At 39.9% G+C, this 15,203-nt stretch overlaps 1 protein-coding gene across 3 annotated transcripts in view; it reads left to right on the top strand.

The window, feature by feature from the left end:
• tnc (tenascin C) overlaps positions 1-15,203 on the top strand; it is a 58,973-nt gene that overhangs the window by 26,168 nt on the left and 17,602 nt on the right. The window contains exons 9-13 of one of the 3 annotated variants that reach the window (XM_017691250.2): positions 2,728-2,817; positions 2,956-3,219; positions 8,778-9,053; positions 13,019-13,291; positions 14,895-15,017. In XM_017691250.2, coding sequence (XP_017546739.1) covers positions 2,728-2,817; positions 2,956-3,219; positions 8,778-9,053; positions 13,019-13,291; positions 14,895-15,017 — 1,026 coding nt within the window. The remainder of the gene's footprint in view (positions 1-2,727; positions 2,818-2,955; positions 3,220-8,777; positions 9,054-13,018; positions 13,292-14,894; positions 15,018-15,203) is intronic. The other 2 variants (XM_017691252.2, XM_017691253.2) reach the window with 2 other exon arrangements.

Here is a 15,203-nt window from a genome sequence, read left to right as displayed (position 1 = left end):
GTAAGGGATGCATTTTCGTTGGCAATGGTCAGATCTATCATGTAGTTCCTGATAATAGAAAATGTCAGTGTTTTTAACAGGGTATAGAATTTTGTTTCTAGAAGGTGTAAGTGTTGCTTGCTAAACACAGCCACTCTAGATTAGCTTATCACTTTGGGCGATAGTCTTACTTTCCAACTGCACTTTAACACAGAGCCATTTTACTCAGGAGCCACTAAAATGCCATTACGGAAATAGCTAGAAAAAGCCTGATGTGTCTTTTCTGCCAAAAACTAATTGTGATGCTTTTTTACCCATTTTTAGTATTTAATTCACTTATTTCCAAATGGATCTCTTTGTTTCTATGTCATGAAACATTTCCTTGACCACAAAACCCTACTTTATGTGAAAATGGCCAGAAGGACTTAGCATTCAACCCTTAAATTAAATAACATTGGCATTTGTTCCAATGTTAAAATCCTAGTCAAACAAGGAAAGTAGGGACGTTGTTTCCATCTCAGCACCACTCCTATTATACACAGTGCTTTGAGGCAGTCTCATTCTCTAATGCCATGTGTTACTGCAAGGACGGATTAGCCAGGCTGGGGGAAAAAATATATTCAAAACGCGTAATAGATTCTTTGTCTGGTCTGCTCCTTTGTCCTTGGGAGGCCCGTTCCCTACATAAGGCAGTGAGTCTATTCTAATAATCGAGTGTGTTACACGCACACACACACACCTCACTACTCATCTCTTTCACACAGTTATTATCTGTAATTGCCGTCACGCTTGTGAGTTTATTGATAGTAAGAGTTTCCTCTGAATTAGGTGTAATTTCATGCTGGAAGACTCCTGTGCAGTGACCTCTGTAGGAGCCAATAGAGGCATTAAGAGGAGTAAATGCTGGGATTTGGGCTGGGGGCCCTTATCAGCTGAGGCTATGCCGATCTAAGTGCCTCTTGTAAGACAGTAAATATTGCTTTTGGCCTGCAGTGAGAGCCTCTTTGATACGGCTACTGAAGAGGACATAATTGAAATGGTGTGCGGCTGAAATATAAAACTGACTGATGGCAATAATTAAAACAATAGACTTAAATGGAGAAGCCACACAGATGGTCCAAACACATCATAAATAAACTTTGTGGAATTTTGCAAGATACTTCTTAATCCTAAGTACATCTGTTTTCCCTCCTGTGGTATTTTGTATTTGAATTCTTAAACTGTAAACTATAATTTGTCAATATTTCAGCTGGCCTCAAAGTCATAGCCACTGCAGAATCAGATGCCTGTTATTTTCTTTAGCAAAAAACAGCCACAAAAACAATGTGGGAATTCACAGTTAAACATGTAGGTAGGTCCTGTTTGGAAGTTAGTAGCTGTTGGATCTTTCGGTATAAGTCGGTAGAGTATTTAATTCATAATTTAATGTCATTTTAAAGCAAGTAATATGTATGTTTGCTAAAGTTAAGCTTGAGGGACGCAGGCCCTGGACAGTTGTATATTTCTGTTGTCAGAAGAAAACCTCATATCTCCAAAATGGCAACTTTACAGGAGAAGGAAAAAACTTACTCTGTTTTTATGTACATCAATGGAACCAGACTTTTTCCCAGGTCATTTTGGGTCATTTCTTTAAGTCCATTCATTATGAAACTTACACATAAAGTAAAAGGGCATTTTCAAATTATGTTAAAAACTGAAAAATGACAAAAATGGAGAATCAAGGTTTTGTTCTAAGAGCAGCGACATGTAGGACTTTCTGTGGACAGCCTTCAGAGTGGAGTTTAATGAGAATTGATGGAAGCGATCAGAAGCCATTGGAAGCCAACCAGACCTGCTCTATACATTGATCAAGTTAAAATGTCTTGTCTCTACACATCCTTTTGGAACTCTGGATACACATCTGGCTCTGAGAGAGCCTAACTAACTCAAATTGCAACTGCACCTTTAGCTTTTTCACTTCAAACAATAGACTTGTATGAAGATGCCACACAGACAAACTTTTATTTTGACATAACTCTGGCTGTTAACACTGAAATGGTTGCTCTTTGAATCTGTTGCGTTCCTTGAGAATCACAGTAAATTGTAGATATCAACATCCTGATGAGCTAACATGCTAACAACCTAACTCTAGCCATAGAGCAGTAGAGTACTGACTCTGTTGGACTCCTTGAGATTTTCTGTATGCTGTAGAAATCAACAACATAACTTCACTTTTAAAAAAGATGGTTCTTTAGAGGTTCTTTAGTAAAGACAACGATTCTATAAAGAACCATGAACACTCATAGAACCATTTGCATGCTTAAAAGTTTCTGTGTATGGTAAAGTGTTCATCAGATTGATGGAGAATGTGTTGTATATGGTTTAATGTAGATTTATTTTGACAATGGTTCTAATAGCATTGAAAAGTATTGTTCTATAGTCACAATGTCATGCTTGGAGGTATAGAAGGACCCTTTTGATGCTAGAACTATTTTTAATAAACTTCTACATATACAACCAAATACATTCTCCATCAATCTGGAGAACAATTTCAACCCCTTAAGCATGTAAATGGTTCTTTGACTGTTCATGGTTCTATATAGAACCACTGTCTTTAGTAAAGAACCCTTGAAAAACCATTTTTTAAAGTGTTGCCTCCAAATAATCTGCTCTTGCTTCAATGATCTCAATGATCTTGCTTCAATGATGGAAGTACTGAGTTTGCAGAGTTCTTTGAGAATAACTGTAAACTGTATCTGTCTTCTGCAGGTCTCAGGCCTGGAACAGAGTATGGAATGGGAGTGACCGCAATTAAGGATGAGAGGGAAAGCTTGCCCACCACAACCAATGCTGTGACCGGTAAGATGCTAACATATATGATCCGTATACATTAATGTCATCACTATAATATGAAAACCTTGGATAAAGTAACTTTCATTGCATGATTTTTGGACATATGGTTTTAGGAAAAACATTTATATCATGCTGTCTTCTTAGACCTTGATGCTCCTAAGGATCTGGAGGTAGCCGAAACTTCAGAAACCACCCTGGTGCTGATCTGGAGAAGACCCGTGGCCAAGATTGACATCTACAGGCTGGTGTTCGTGTCTGCTGATGGACACAGGGCGGAGCTGGAGGTTCCAGGGAGCGCCAGCACCTACACCCTGAGGAACCTGAGCCCAGGCATGCTGTACACCATCACCCTCACCTCTGAACGAGGAAGAAAGAAGAGTGCACCAGCCAGTCTTTCAGCATCCACAGGTCAGTCTTTCATCCCAGTGACCACTGTTCCACTGGTGCATTAGTAAGTGGTGCTCAGAGCTTCTCCTTGAGTATTTATAGCTTCACATTCTTGCCTTCTTAAAGATAGAGAGAAATATTTGAGACTTCAGTCAATTTTGTATAGATCGAGGTTCCAGCTTTCCTAACCTCTTGGCCAAAAAGAACAATTTATCTGCTGTATAACTTCATTCATCCAGCCACCAGGCATTGCAGTGAACATAAGGAATCGATTTTTTAAAAGTTTTCTCCCCAATATTGTCAATATTTCTTTTGGCGTGTGAGGGTAGAGTGTACAAAGTTCTGTAAATTTAATTTTAGGTTCTCTCTGCTACCCTCTTGGCCAGGGAGATCTTTTCATCCATATAGTTCTGCTGCCAAGCACAGAAACCAAGCTGTGGAATGAATTGAATTCATTGTTAGCTCCAACTATACATCCTCAGTCCCCTTTCTGTTCCACATTTACAACATGTGGATTTATTTTACTCCTTAAGGCAATGTGGGAAAGACAAATAAGGATGATTATGACATTTTTGGTGGTACTGAAAGTGTTGCTTGACCGTCCAAACCAAATATTTAAAGGCAAAAAATGTCCCTTGTTACGTAACTGGGCAGTCTTGTAAGGCTAGGGGCGAAAGTAATATGACATGAGGGAGACAGTGGAAAAGAATACATTAACTCCTTGAAAACTGGTGCTGCGCGAAATAAATACCATGCCACACAGAAACACAAACACGCACACACAAAGCTTATTCATGTGATAATTGTCCAAATGAGGCCACTCCCCTCTGGTTTTGTGTGATTTGACCGGGATGAGCGGAGGGGCGGGGTAATAAAAAGGCCCCATGCTGAGGTGCCTGTTAAAACATTGCCTCTGGAATCAGCAGCGCTATAATCCCACGAATTCATTTCTGCTGCCATTATCGCCTCCAGACATGGAGTACAAACATGGAGCATACATTCTCTACAGGCCCATAATGAGATCAGGGTGGGTGGGGGCAGGGAGACCACTTGGTCTGGGGCCTTTATCCTGATGGACAATCATTGGGTGCCTTGCTGAAAGGATTAGAAGGATCGCAGCTCAAGTGTCTGGGGACCCATCACTTGAGGTCATTGAGAGACAGTATGTGGTCAGCAACACCCAAGACCAGTCATATGAGTGTATCAGTGCTGTCAGGACAAAACCATGTATCTCCATTTTTGTCTTTTTATTTTATTTTTGTTGCACTGAATGGGAAAATTCTGGCTGCCATTCACAGTTAAAGGATTTCTTTCACTTTGTAGATACAAGCTTTTGTCCCAGTAATGGCAATATATAGTCATACATGCATGTATATGTGTCTATATGCATACTACCATTCAAAAGCTGTTTTGAATAATATTGAACAATTTTGTTGCAGATAGATGTAAAATTATTCTAACATAATGCTATACACTTTAAGCAAAAAATGTAACAAACAATAGTGGAACCTTTTTTGATTGTCCTATATAGAAGCTTTTGTTTAAGAAGCCACACAGCTTCATCATACAGGGCAGTCATTTAACCAGGCAAAGAACCGTTTTATGACCAAATCAGATCAAATGGCCATTTTCAGACTGACAGTTCTTATATGTCAAGAAATTAGTATAAAAAGATAACTAGTTGTTGTGAATAAACCAGTGCTTTACATTTAGTGTCTAGTTTATAACATTTCAGTTTACACTGTAAAGGCTATTATTAAATAGCAATTATTAATATGACAAGTGATTCCAAACTTTTGAATGGAATTTTATATATGCACACATATATATCACATACTATTTATATATTGTGTAATATTACATTACACAATTCAAGAACTCTGGAATTTGTAATCATTTTGATGAATGCACAAAAAGACAGTGTGCAATATTACATAAACTTATATTTTAAATTTAAGCCTTTTTTCTTTCTCCAGTAAAGTTACTGTTTATTAGATGGGTTTTGCTATGACAGCAATCATATTACTGTAGGAAACTTATCAATAACTTCCACTTCTTTCCATGATGAAGACAGATGAGTCAGATTTTATAATGATTAACCACTTAAACTCTAGACTTACTATTCAGTCTATATTCGTTATCGTTATTACCTTGAGGCTCTTTATGCAGTAACTGCTATGAATCTTTCATTGACTGCTATGAAGACACGTAGGTATGAGAGGTGTGAAATCATCAAATACTGAAAATAAGAATAAATGCTTATGCCTTTGCATTATTGTGGGATGCATACATATGAATATGCTAATAGCAAATGTGCTTGCAAACATGCATGAAGAAAAGCCAGCCTTTATGACAAAGTCCTTAAAGGAATATTCCAGTGGGTTTTCAGTTTAACCTCTATACTCACCGGCTACTTTATTAGGTACACCTTGCTAGTAAAAAGCTGGACCTCCTTTTGCCTCCAGAACTGCCTTAATTCTTCGTGGCACACTTTCAACAAGGTGTTGGAAACATTCCTCAGAGATTCTGGTTGGTTATTTGAGTTCCTGTTGCCTTTCTATCATCTGGAACCAGTCTGCACATTCTTCTCTGACCTCTCACATCAACAAGGCATTTTCGTCCATGCAACTGCCGCTCACTGGATATTTTCTCTTTTTCGGACCGTTCTCTGTAAACCCTAGAGATGGTTGTACGTGAAAATCCCAGTAGATCAGCAGTTTCTGAAATACTCAGACCAGCCCGTCTGGCACCAACAACCACGCCACATTCAAAGTCACTTAAATCCCCTTTCTTCCCCCATTCTGATGCTCGGGCTGCACTTCAGCAAGTTTTCTTGACCACCTCTACATGCCTAAATGCATTGAGTTGCGGCCATGTGACTGGCTGATTAGCTATTTGTGTTAACAAGCAATTGAACTTGTGTGTACCTAATAAAGTGGCCGGTGAGTGTAGCTGCCCGATCTGTATCATGCAGTCCATTACCGCATAATAAGTTAAATCTGTACCCAGATAAGAACAGAAAACGTGTTCATTGTAAATACACCTACAGCAGAAGCCGATGAGCGGCAGCTGAGTCAACTGGCTGAAGCATCTGCCCATTGGCTTCCCTTGTAAGTGTGTTTTGGTTGAAAAACTGAGGGGTATTCATTTAAGGTGACTCAGGCTTGTCATAAAAAGGCACCATCTCATCATTCATCAATGCAAATGAAGTGAATTCCAGACCTGAGGCATACAGAACTGAATCCTGATTTAGATCAACAGAAAGACCAAGAATGTGACGACTTAATTCATTGAAAGTTTTGAATCTCACAATGTCACCTTTCATAAGCAAATTTGTCAGCTGATGCCTGTGAAGGTCATTCACTCCATCCCCATTGTCTTTCATTCCATTTTGCCCACCATGCTTGCACCCACTTGAATGTGCATTGAGAGGATAATGGAAGCCTGTGGTGCATCTCCAGGCTATCTGCACTTCTCTCCTCATGAATGCTGACGGAGCACAATGATACTCAATTATGGGTTACGCTGCACTGCATGGCCGCCGCGCATGTTTTGAAGTGTTCAGCGTACTTCTGCTCACAGCAGACTACGCAGAACCTTCAGAAATTAATGGCTCCACTACGAGCCATTAATACCAGAGCTGCCACAGCAAGCTGTTACTCAGGTGCATGGACGCTGCTAATGGGCTAAGACCAAAGGGTGACTCTGCAGATGAGCCTGTTCATCACTGCAGACTTTACAATGTCATGCACCACCATTTCATTGCATGGGCAGATGTTCGTTCTGCATGGACCAGATGGAACTGAACTGGAGATCAGTAGACACAGATGTTTATGAATCTTCACTCACAGAGGAGACACACTTTCCTCAGGTCATTTAAAATGGTTTTCATTGTTTGTTATTACTGCTGAGGTTTCGATGAAATGGATGGGGTTTATAGAATTGCCATATTGCAGCGGTCATGGAAAAAAAACTCCTAAATCCTTCAACATAACTACTTTTCAGGATTTCTTTTTCCACACTGATGAAAGTAATACATTGCATCTACTTGATTCAAGTGTGCACAACATTATTTTCTATATTAATAGAAAGTATTTTATCAGCATACTTGTGAAAAATGTCAAAATAAAGACAAAGGTTTTCAGGATGATGTTAAGTGGGGTGTTGAAGTGATGTAGCCCCACAGATTTCAGGACTTACTTACTTATTTAAATGCTACTGCTAAAAGTAAATAATACCTTGAAATGTGTGCATAAAAAGCTGTGAATTTGCATGTTTATTTTAAGATCTCATTTATACAATTTGCAAAAGTGTGGCTGCCCCTTGTCATATGACAAGTTTTGTTGATTTTCTAAGAGAAGATAAGCCAACACATCCACTAGAACTGCACATACAAATTACTGTTATATTTGTGAATTTAACATATTGAGGGAGAAAAACATAAAGTGTAGTACTTGCAGAAGTTATGGCACACTTTATATTTTATGTGTTTTAATTTTTTTCCAATATATTAAACTCAGACAAAAATGTTTTGTACACTAAAATGCATAAAACATATTTAAGTTTATTTCTAGTAGAGAATGTTTTAAACTTATTTTTATTTAGAAAGTCAACAAAGTAAGCAGTCGGACCAGGGGTGCATTTACTTTTGCATACAATTGTATATGTTAAAAATCTGCAGTAGCCACACGCAGTTCAATTAACATTGCATTTTCATTACAGTGAGCCAAATCACTTCTATTGTCAACTGTTAGATGCTTAGGCCTTTCACTAAACCACAAGCAACTTTAGGTGCTCAGAGTAGAAGTATATATAGAAATTTAGGCTTATTCTAAGCCTCTAACTGGATATCTGGTTAAAATTTCACTTTTATTTCATAAATTTCACAAGTAATGAACACATTTGCATCTGGTAAATTCAAGGCAATACTTTCTTTAGTGCACTGCTTTGGCAGAACCGATACACCAATGTTTATTCTTCTAGCTCATAGAGCTAAACTATCCAGGGGCCATAGAACAAAGAGACAAATATGAACTGGGTGCAATGAGAATGAAAAACCTCCCCATGTCTAAGTGGGTTTTCTCTGGGTGTTCTGGTTTCCTCCTGCAGTCCAAAGACATGCAGTCAGGCCAGTTGGACATACTAAATTGCCCCTAGGTGTGAGTGTGTGTGAGAGTGTATGTGTGTGTGTGTCTGCCCTGCAATGGGCTGGCGATCTGTCCAGGGTGTTTCCTGCCTTCCGCCCGATGACTGCCGGGATTGGCTCCAGCATCCCCCACGAGCCGGAAGGATAAGCGGCTTAGAAAGTGTGTGTGTGTGTGTGTGTGTGTGTGTGTGTGTGTGTGTGAATGGAAAACAAATAGAGAAATTGGATTTTGTGAAGTTTCTGTTTGTTTTATATGCATATTAACTTTTATAAATACAGCACTGCAGTACAGATCACTGTACTTCAACTGAAGAAAGAAGACTATACCAAAGTTCTCTGCCATTTCCACACATCATGCTCCTCAAGACGTGCTCATTCACATGTACCAGTGCTCCACTGCCTGTCTGCTTAATTTCTTCTGTTTATCATACAGACGACAAAAAGCCACTGGTTGGCAACATCACCATCTTTGAGGTGTCCTGGGACAGCTTCAATGTTTCCTGGGAGATGGAGAGAGGGGAGTTTGAGGGCTTTGTGATCGAGGTGTCCGACCCTGATGGCCTCTCTGAAGGCCAAAACCACACTCTGTCAGGCCAAGAGTTCAGCCTGGCTGTTACTGACCTTTCTCCCAGCACTTTCTACAGGGTCACTCTGTATGGACTGTACAAGGGAGAGCTCTTAGAGCCAGTCTTTGCTGAGGCCATCACAGGTACCACCGTTTGTTTGGTGCCGGAGCATCTCGTCTCCTTTCAGCACCTCTTCTTTGTATCTTCATCATTATTAACATTAACACATTCCCAAGAAGGGACTCAGTAAAAGAAAAGATTCAGTACTAATGCCTTCCTACTCGGTCTTACACACTAGATGCTGAGAGACGACTAACATCTAACATTTTTAGCGACCAGCATGTACTAATAAAGCACTCTTAACATTTGTATCTCTAATTAAATAGGATGTAAACAGTGACTATTCAAATCACTTATCAAATGTAGCCATAAACCATGATAGGCCAACATTTAAATGGTTTCACTACAGTTGAGGGGTTTTCTAAATTGATGTGTGCAGTCATAGATGTATATACAGTGATTAAATGGTGTTGTTAGTCATGGCATAAGGATTTTAAATCCAGAACTATGAGTTTTATAAATAGGATTTTTTTTTACAATTATAAGAATGCTTTCAGCCTAATGTGTTTGATGTGCACATAATTACCTAAAACCACAAGCAACCTTTTCATGTCAGCTTTTGTGGATCCTGCATGTTTAAAGGTTTAGTCCACTCTTTCCTGCTCAATGGCAAGTTAGAGCATGCTCACATTGACAGCACACCTGCAGCAGAGCATAATGAAGCCTTGCACATTCTGGTCTGCCTAATCACAGACAAAGCCTGCAGGTGCATAGGCCGACCTCCCTTTATGATCACAGCCTTATTTAAGCCTATCAGCCAAAGAAAAGTCAAGCTAATAATAGCCTTTTATTTTTAATGGGCCATAGCCTACAGCACGCATTGTAAGCATGCCAATGCGCAGTGTTTTTTCATTTGAGTATCAGCATCATTATGACAAACACAAAACACTTTCCAAGGATAGAAGATTATTATGACACATGTTCTCAACAACATAGCTATGATGGCTCCACAGCCCCCTAAATTATGCTTTTGATGCTGGTTATTAGCTCCAAGCAGAAGTTTTGGCTTCGCTTAGTTACTCAGCAAATAAAGATGCCGACTGGGCAGGAGTGGCCTGCCAGGGAAGTGATCCCAAGGAGTTTTTGTCATTACTTCTGAAAGCTCTCGTCAGTATGCAGACCCGGTTTTCTAACTCTGCAACGGCCTTCATTCTCCGGCCTCACTTTCACACATTTTCTTGGCATTTATCAAGCAGTGGCTGCAGGGGCCACAGTCGTGTCGGACTTGCGAGTGTGCATGCTAATAGGTGAAATGAATAAGGCAAACTGATTAGACTGAAATTAGTCTAACGACAGAACTTAAACACAAGTTTTCAACTAATTTTTATATATGGGCAGGAAGTTGTTTTGGAAAACAATTGGTAGAAGTTCAAAATGGAAATATCGCTGAGGTCGTGAGAAATACATTCTTGACAATAAAGGTGTCAAAAAATGATCTTTGGAGCGTTATCATGAAAAGACCCACTTTTGGTTCCATAAATGACCTTTTTATATGGACAGTTCTGTTTTCGTAAATGAGATGTGTGAGTGTGAAGGACTTTTTCCATTGTGTAAAGATTCTATAGAAATGAAAGGGGAATAATTTTGATCGGTGAGATGTAAACAAAGTCATTTGGAGTTGTCTAAAGAGAAATGGTGCATTGTAGAGATACCTGCCCACTTCCAGTTCTGTACAAATGGGAGTGACAAGAAGCAGGGATTGCAGAGTGTACATCACAAATATAGACATTTTATTTACTATCCAAAATTACTTTTTCACGTCATGCTGATAATGGTTCCACAATGGGTGTACTTCTCTGCCTAGCATGTATTTTAGAAATACAGTTTCAGACCAAAACCAGGCCCAAAAACTGTTGTAAAATAATGTCTCTGGCTTTGGGCAAATTATTCATAGCTATTTCATTTGTTTAACGTTCTTTGAGGTAGCTTTCAGAGGCAGTAAATGTGTTGGATATCTGGTTCCCATCAATGTGACCAATTCTGATTCCATAGAATCAAACTACTTTGAAAGACTTTGTTTACATCTTTACAATTTAATTTCGAAACATCTGCAGATTTTTTCAACCACTTTTTTTATTTGAAGCATATGTCCAGACCAAGAACCATTTATCAACCCATTTTTAGAGAATACTGTAGTTGTCCTGTGCTTAGCTCAGTTATATCAACCATATTGGCAAGCAACAACCTGGAACCTTATTGAGCCATTGCTTGCAGTATCATGACCACCAGCAGACCTCCTTTCTGCAGGTTAGCTGGCGCCTCGTTTCTCCTCCATGAACAGACGGCTCTTTGTCCAGGCTGAGAGACTTAGCAGAGACCAGCTTGATGAAAGTGATCTGTGGTTACCACATGTTAGCACTCTTTAAATCACCCACACAAGACCTCCCTCCCCCAACACTCCTACTGACAGTTCTCTCAAGCTAGCGCTCCATGCTAATGAAGAGTGACAGCTCCACAGGATTTGTCCTCGCTGGATTTCATTTCCAACCACTTCTTCTCCTTGCAACAAATAGCTTGTGATTCTCCCGTCATCCCAAGCTTGAGAGGAAGAAGAGGTTCAGTCCGGTCAAGTGTTTGGAGGCCCCCTCTTTGCTACAATGTTCAGAAGAGTTACAGCAACTGCTGAATAAGGCGGTTCAATTTAGGACAGCAATGGTTTTGCTAAGTGCTGTGCTGGCTCAGTTGGATGTAACTTTGTTTGTTTCATTCTGTCTACATTCTACATTTGATCTTCTTGGTACTCTTACCATCCACCAGAAGAATCTTCCCTTAATGATGCAAGTAAACATTGACATACTACTCTAGTGCTTTCAAGCACTTGCCTATATGCCTACTTAGTGCCTACTTAGTCCTGCTGTTTGAATCTAACCATTATGTGTTGGGTCTAATGGCCCTCTTCTTGACTCTATAACATTTCTCGGTAATGATCCCCGATAGGGGATACTCTGCTTTATAAACAATGCTGCTTTTAAAGCCACCATCATTAAATTGAGTGGTTTTAAGGGTAGGGGTGCTATAACAGTGAAATGCAGAGAAATGTTAATGTTTCAGGTTGCTTCACAGTTAGTTGCTGGACTCTATTTGACTGGCATAAAGAGGATTAGGCTGCTAGGCTTCTCTTGATGATGATAGTCATGCTAGTAATCCCCACCAACAATATGTGATGAATTATGGATCACTTCAAAGAATATTTTGTTACACTCACTTTTTCTATGTCTGTCCATGTGCAGAAGAAAGCTTACGTTAAGCTGGAAAAAGTTGCTACATAGATCATATTCCATGATGCTTATGGCTGTAGACAACTTGGAAAGTGAGGACAGTCAGACTTTATATATCTGACCACATTTATGTGGTGGCAATGGCATGATATTCAGGAAACCAAAGGAATTAGATAGTAAACCCTTCAGCTTTAATACTTTACCAGCTCTTGTTGGCGATGTTAGAGGTCTTTGTTGCTGCAAAATGATTATTTGTTTGTTCACTTCACCCTAGAGGGTTCATTTTACATACATATTTACCACATTTACCACTAATTTTAAGTTTTCGCTTTTCTCAAAATCTAATGCTACATTCTTGAACAGTGGCTTTCTTGTTCAGGCCTTGGTTCTTGGCCTTCTTGAACACAATTTAATCTCTTGTCCATAAAAAGAAAGTCTTAACTGTCCTCAGATGGGGGCTCTTAGGGGGTTTAAGATTACTCTATAAAGTTGTGCTAAAAATAGAAAGAATGTAAAGAAACATGTTTCAAACTCAACATTAGCTTTCTTACTAACACTCCTAAGGCTTTGGTGTTTTCACTAGAATAGGCAATCTGGATTTTATCAATCATATCATTATTCCAAGCTTTTGCATGTTAACATAAGTTAACCCAAGGAAGCATGCAGACTGACCATGTGTGGTCAAATTTAAATGACTGCCTTTATAACCAGATGAGAGTGTGTTTGGAGCCCACAGAAGGAAGAACACCTGTGTTCCTTTATGCGTCTAGAGGCTGAACCTGAGGTGGGCCATCTCTTCGTCTCCAACACCAAGCCAGATGGTTTTATGCTGGAATGGACAGCTCCAGAAGACACGTTTGAAACATTTGTCATCAAAATCACAGATTCGAATGGATTGGCAGAGTCAAAGCTGATGAGAGTGTCCGGAGACAAGAGAACAGAAATGGTTTCTGGTCTTCTTGAAGATACAGAATATGAAATCGAACTCTTTGGGATAATTGCGGGACGGAACTTCCAGCCCATTTTGGGCGTAGCTCGAACAGGTATTTAGATGTGTTTTGTACAAGCAATTCCTACAAGCCGCTGAAGGCAGCATTTTGACCTGACCTGTACTTTACCTCTATCTCTTCACAATGTGTTTAATGCTTTTCTCAAGTTGTTCTTAATTGTTTAGTGGTTTCATTTAGTTTGGATACTAATCTTGTCTTATTCACCAACAGCTGTTGGGTACACTGTACGTTTGATACATAGACCAAAAGCGAGATTTATATCAGGAGAAAATCTATTTGTCTTATTTGTGTTTCTCTCTTCTGTTTCTGGTCCTGAGTCACTCTAATGTAGATGCTTCCATCCCTGGTTCCAGAGTACTCTGTGTCCTGAAAATGGTTGCATTGTCCCTGCTTTAATGCATTCCCTTCAGCTCAGGAAAGGCTTGTTAATAGGCTAATTAGTACATTGTTGGGAGCAGTGAAAATCCAAAACTAGTGGTATGCTAGGTTCAGGTTTAAAAAATATGGTCCAAAGGCATGGGAATGGATTCAGCCAGCAGTTTAATAGGTATACAATTTAGGCATAGATATCAATGGGATGTTAATTTGAAATTTGATTTGAATATCCAGAGTTGCACAGCATACACTATTGCACGTGTCAGCTTCCAATCCTCGCAGGCCACTATGTTGCACACTTCAGTACACTGCCTCATTAAAAACACCTGATTCAGCTCATCAGCTAATTTGCAAGGCCTTCATGAACTGAATTCTTAGTATTAGATGAGAGTAAATGCTAATGTCCACAGCACTTTGGCCTGGAAGTTCCCCAGTTTGACATGCCTGCTGCAATGGATTCAACCAGTGGTCTATTAGAAATGCTACCTAAATATACAGATTAACCAACAGTACTGATACTGTCCAGTATATTGATATCAGGCCTTGTACATATACTAGCAGTATAGTAGATATGCCATAAAATTGAATAGATATCATTGCTAAAAATCACAATTACAGCTTCTGTTTAGATAATAAATTGGTTTGGGATTCCACAGAGTTGCTCAGGATACTCAAATCTCTCCTCTTCCACCCCATTACCTCTCCCTTGTCGTTCACTCTCTCACTCTCCCTCTGCTCCGTCTGATGTCTTTAACCGGCTGTCTAGTCACGGGTCTTACCCATTGGACAGAGCAAACTGCTCTGTGTTTGTCCTGAATGTGCATCTGTCTCTGGTCGTCCGGCTCTGTCCAGGGGGCCTCTCTTTCCTCTTGAGTGTGACGCTGGCATGTCTCACCATTGTGCTCCTGTAATGGGGCAAGTTAATCTCCCCGTGTGTGTCACGCAAGATTCCGCGGCCCGGCGTTGACAAATGGCCGCGAGGCCCGTCTTCTTTGTTTGTGTGTTTCTCATCTGTGGTTTTTCATGATATTAACCTCAATGCTCATGTTTGTGCCATAGTCGGCTGGGATATTTCAAGCAGAGTCATATAGTGCTTCAGTTCTACTATCTCTACATCTCTGAAATAGCTTGTCTGTGTCTTGGAATGACTGGAGACTGCTTCCTTGAACTGGCTTCAGATCCAGCTGTCCAGCATATATTCTAATGCTTTGTGTTTTGTCCTGCATGTTGTGTTGTCTCACTGTGTGTCATCTCCTGGAAGGCTTGGGAACACCAAAGGGCATCCGCTTCTCTGGGGTCACCGACACTTCTGCCACTGTTCACTGGACTGTGCCCCGTGCCCGCGTGGACAGCTACCGGGTCGCCTACGTGCCTGTTCAGGGCGGTAAGTGTATAACTGTGTGTTTGAATACATTTACAGTACACTAAAGTACAACAAACAAGAAAAAAAGAAAATAACATCCAAGGAAACGAAAGGGAATGTTTTTGCTTTTCGTCTTGCAATATGGCTCTCTATGCAGAATCGTATTTCATAATGCATAAGTGCTTCTGCAGGAGAAGGTTAGTGTAG

This window comes from Pygocentrus nattereri, chromosome 20, assembly GCF_015220715.1.
Source record: "Pygocentrus nattereri isolate fPygNat1 chromosome 20, fPygNat1.pri, whole genome shotgun sequence".
Classification (NCBI taxonomy): Eukaryota; Metazoa; Chordata; class Actinopteri; order Characiformes; family Serrasalmidae; genus Pygocentrus; species Pygocentrus nattereri.
The sequence above is the reverse complement of the archived record's forward strand: the minus strand, read 5'-3'. Positions and strand labels throughout refer to the sequence as shown.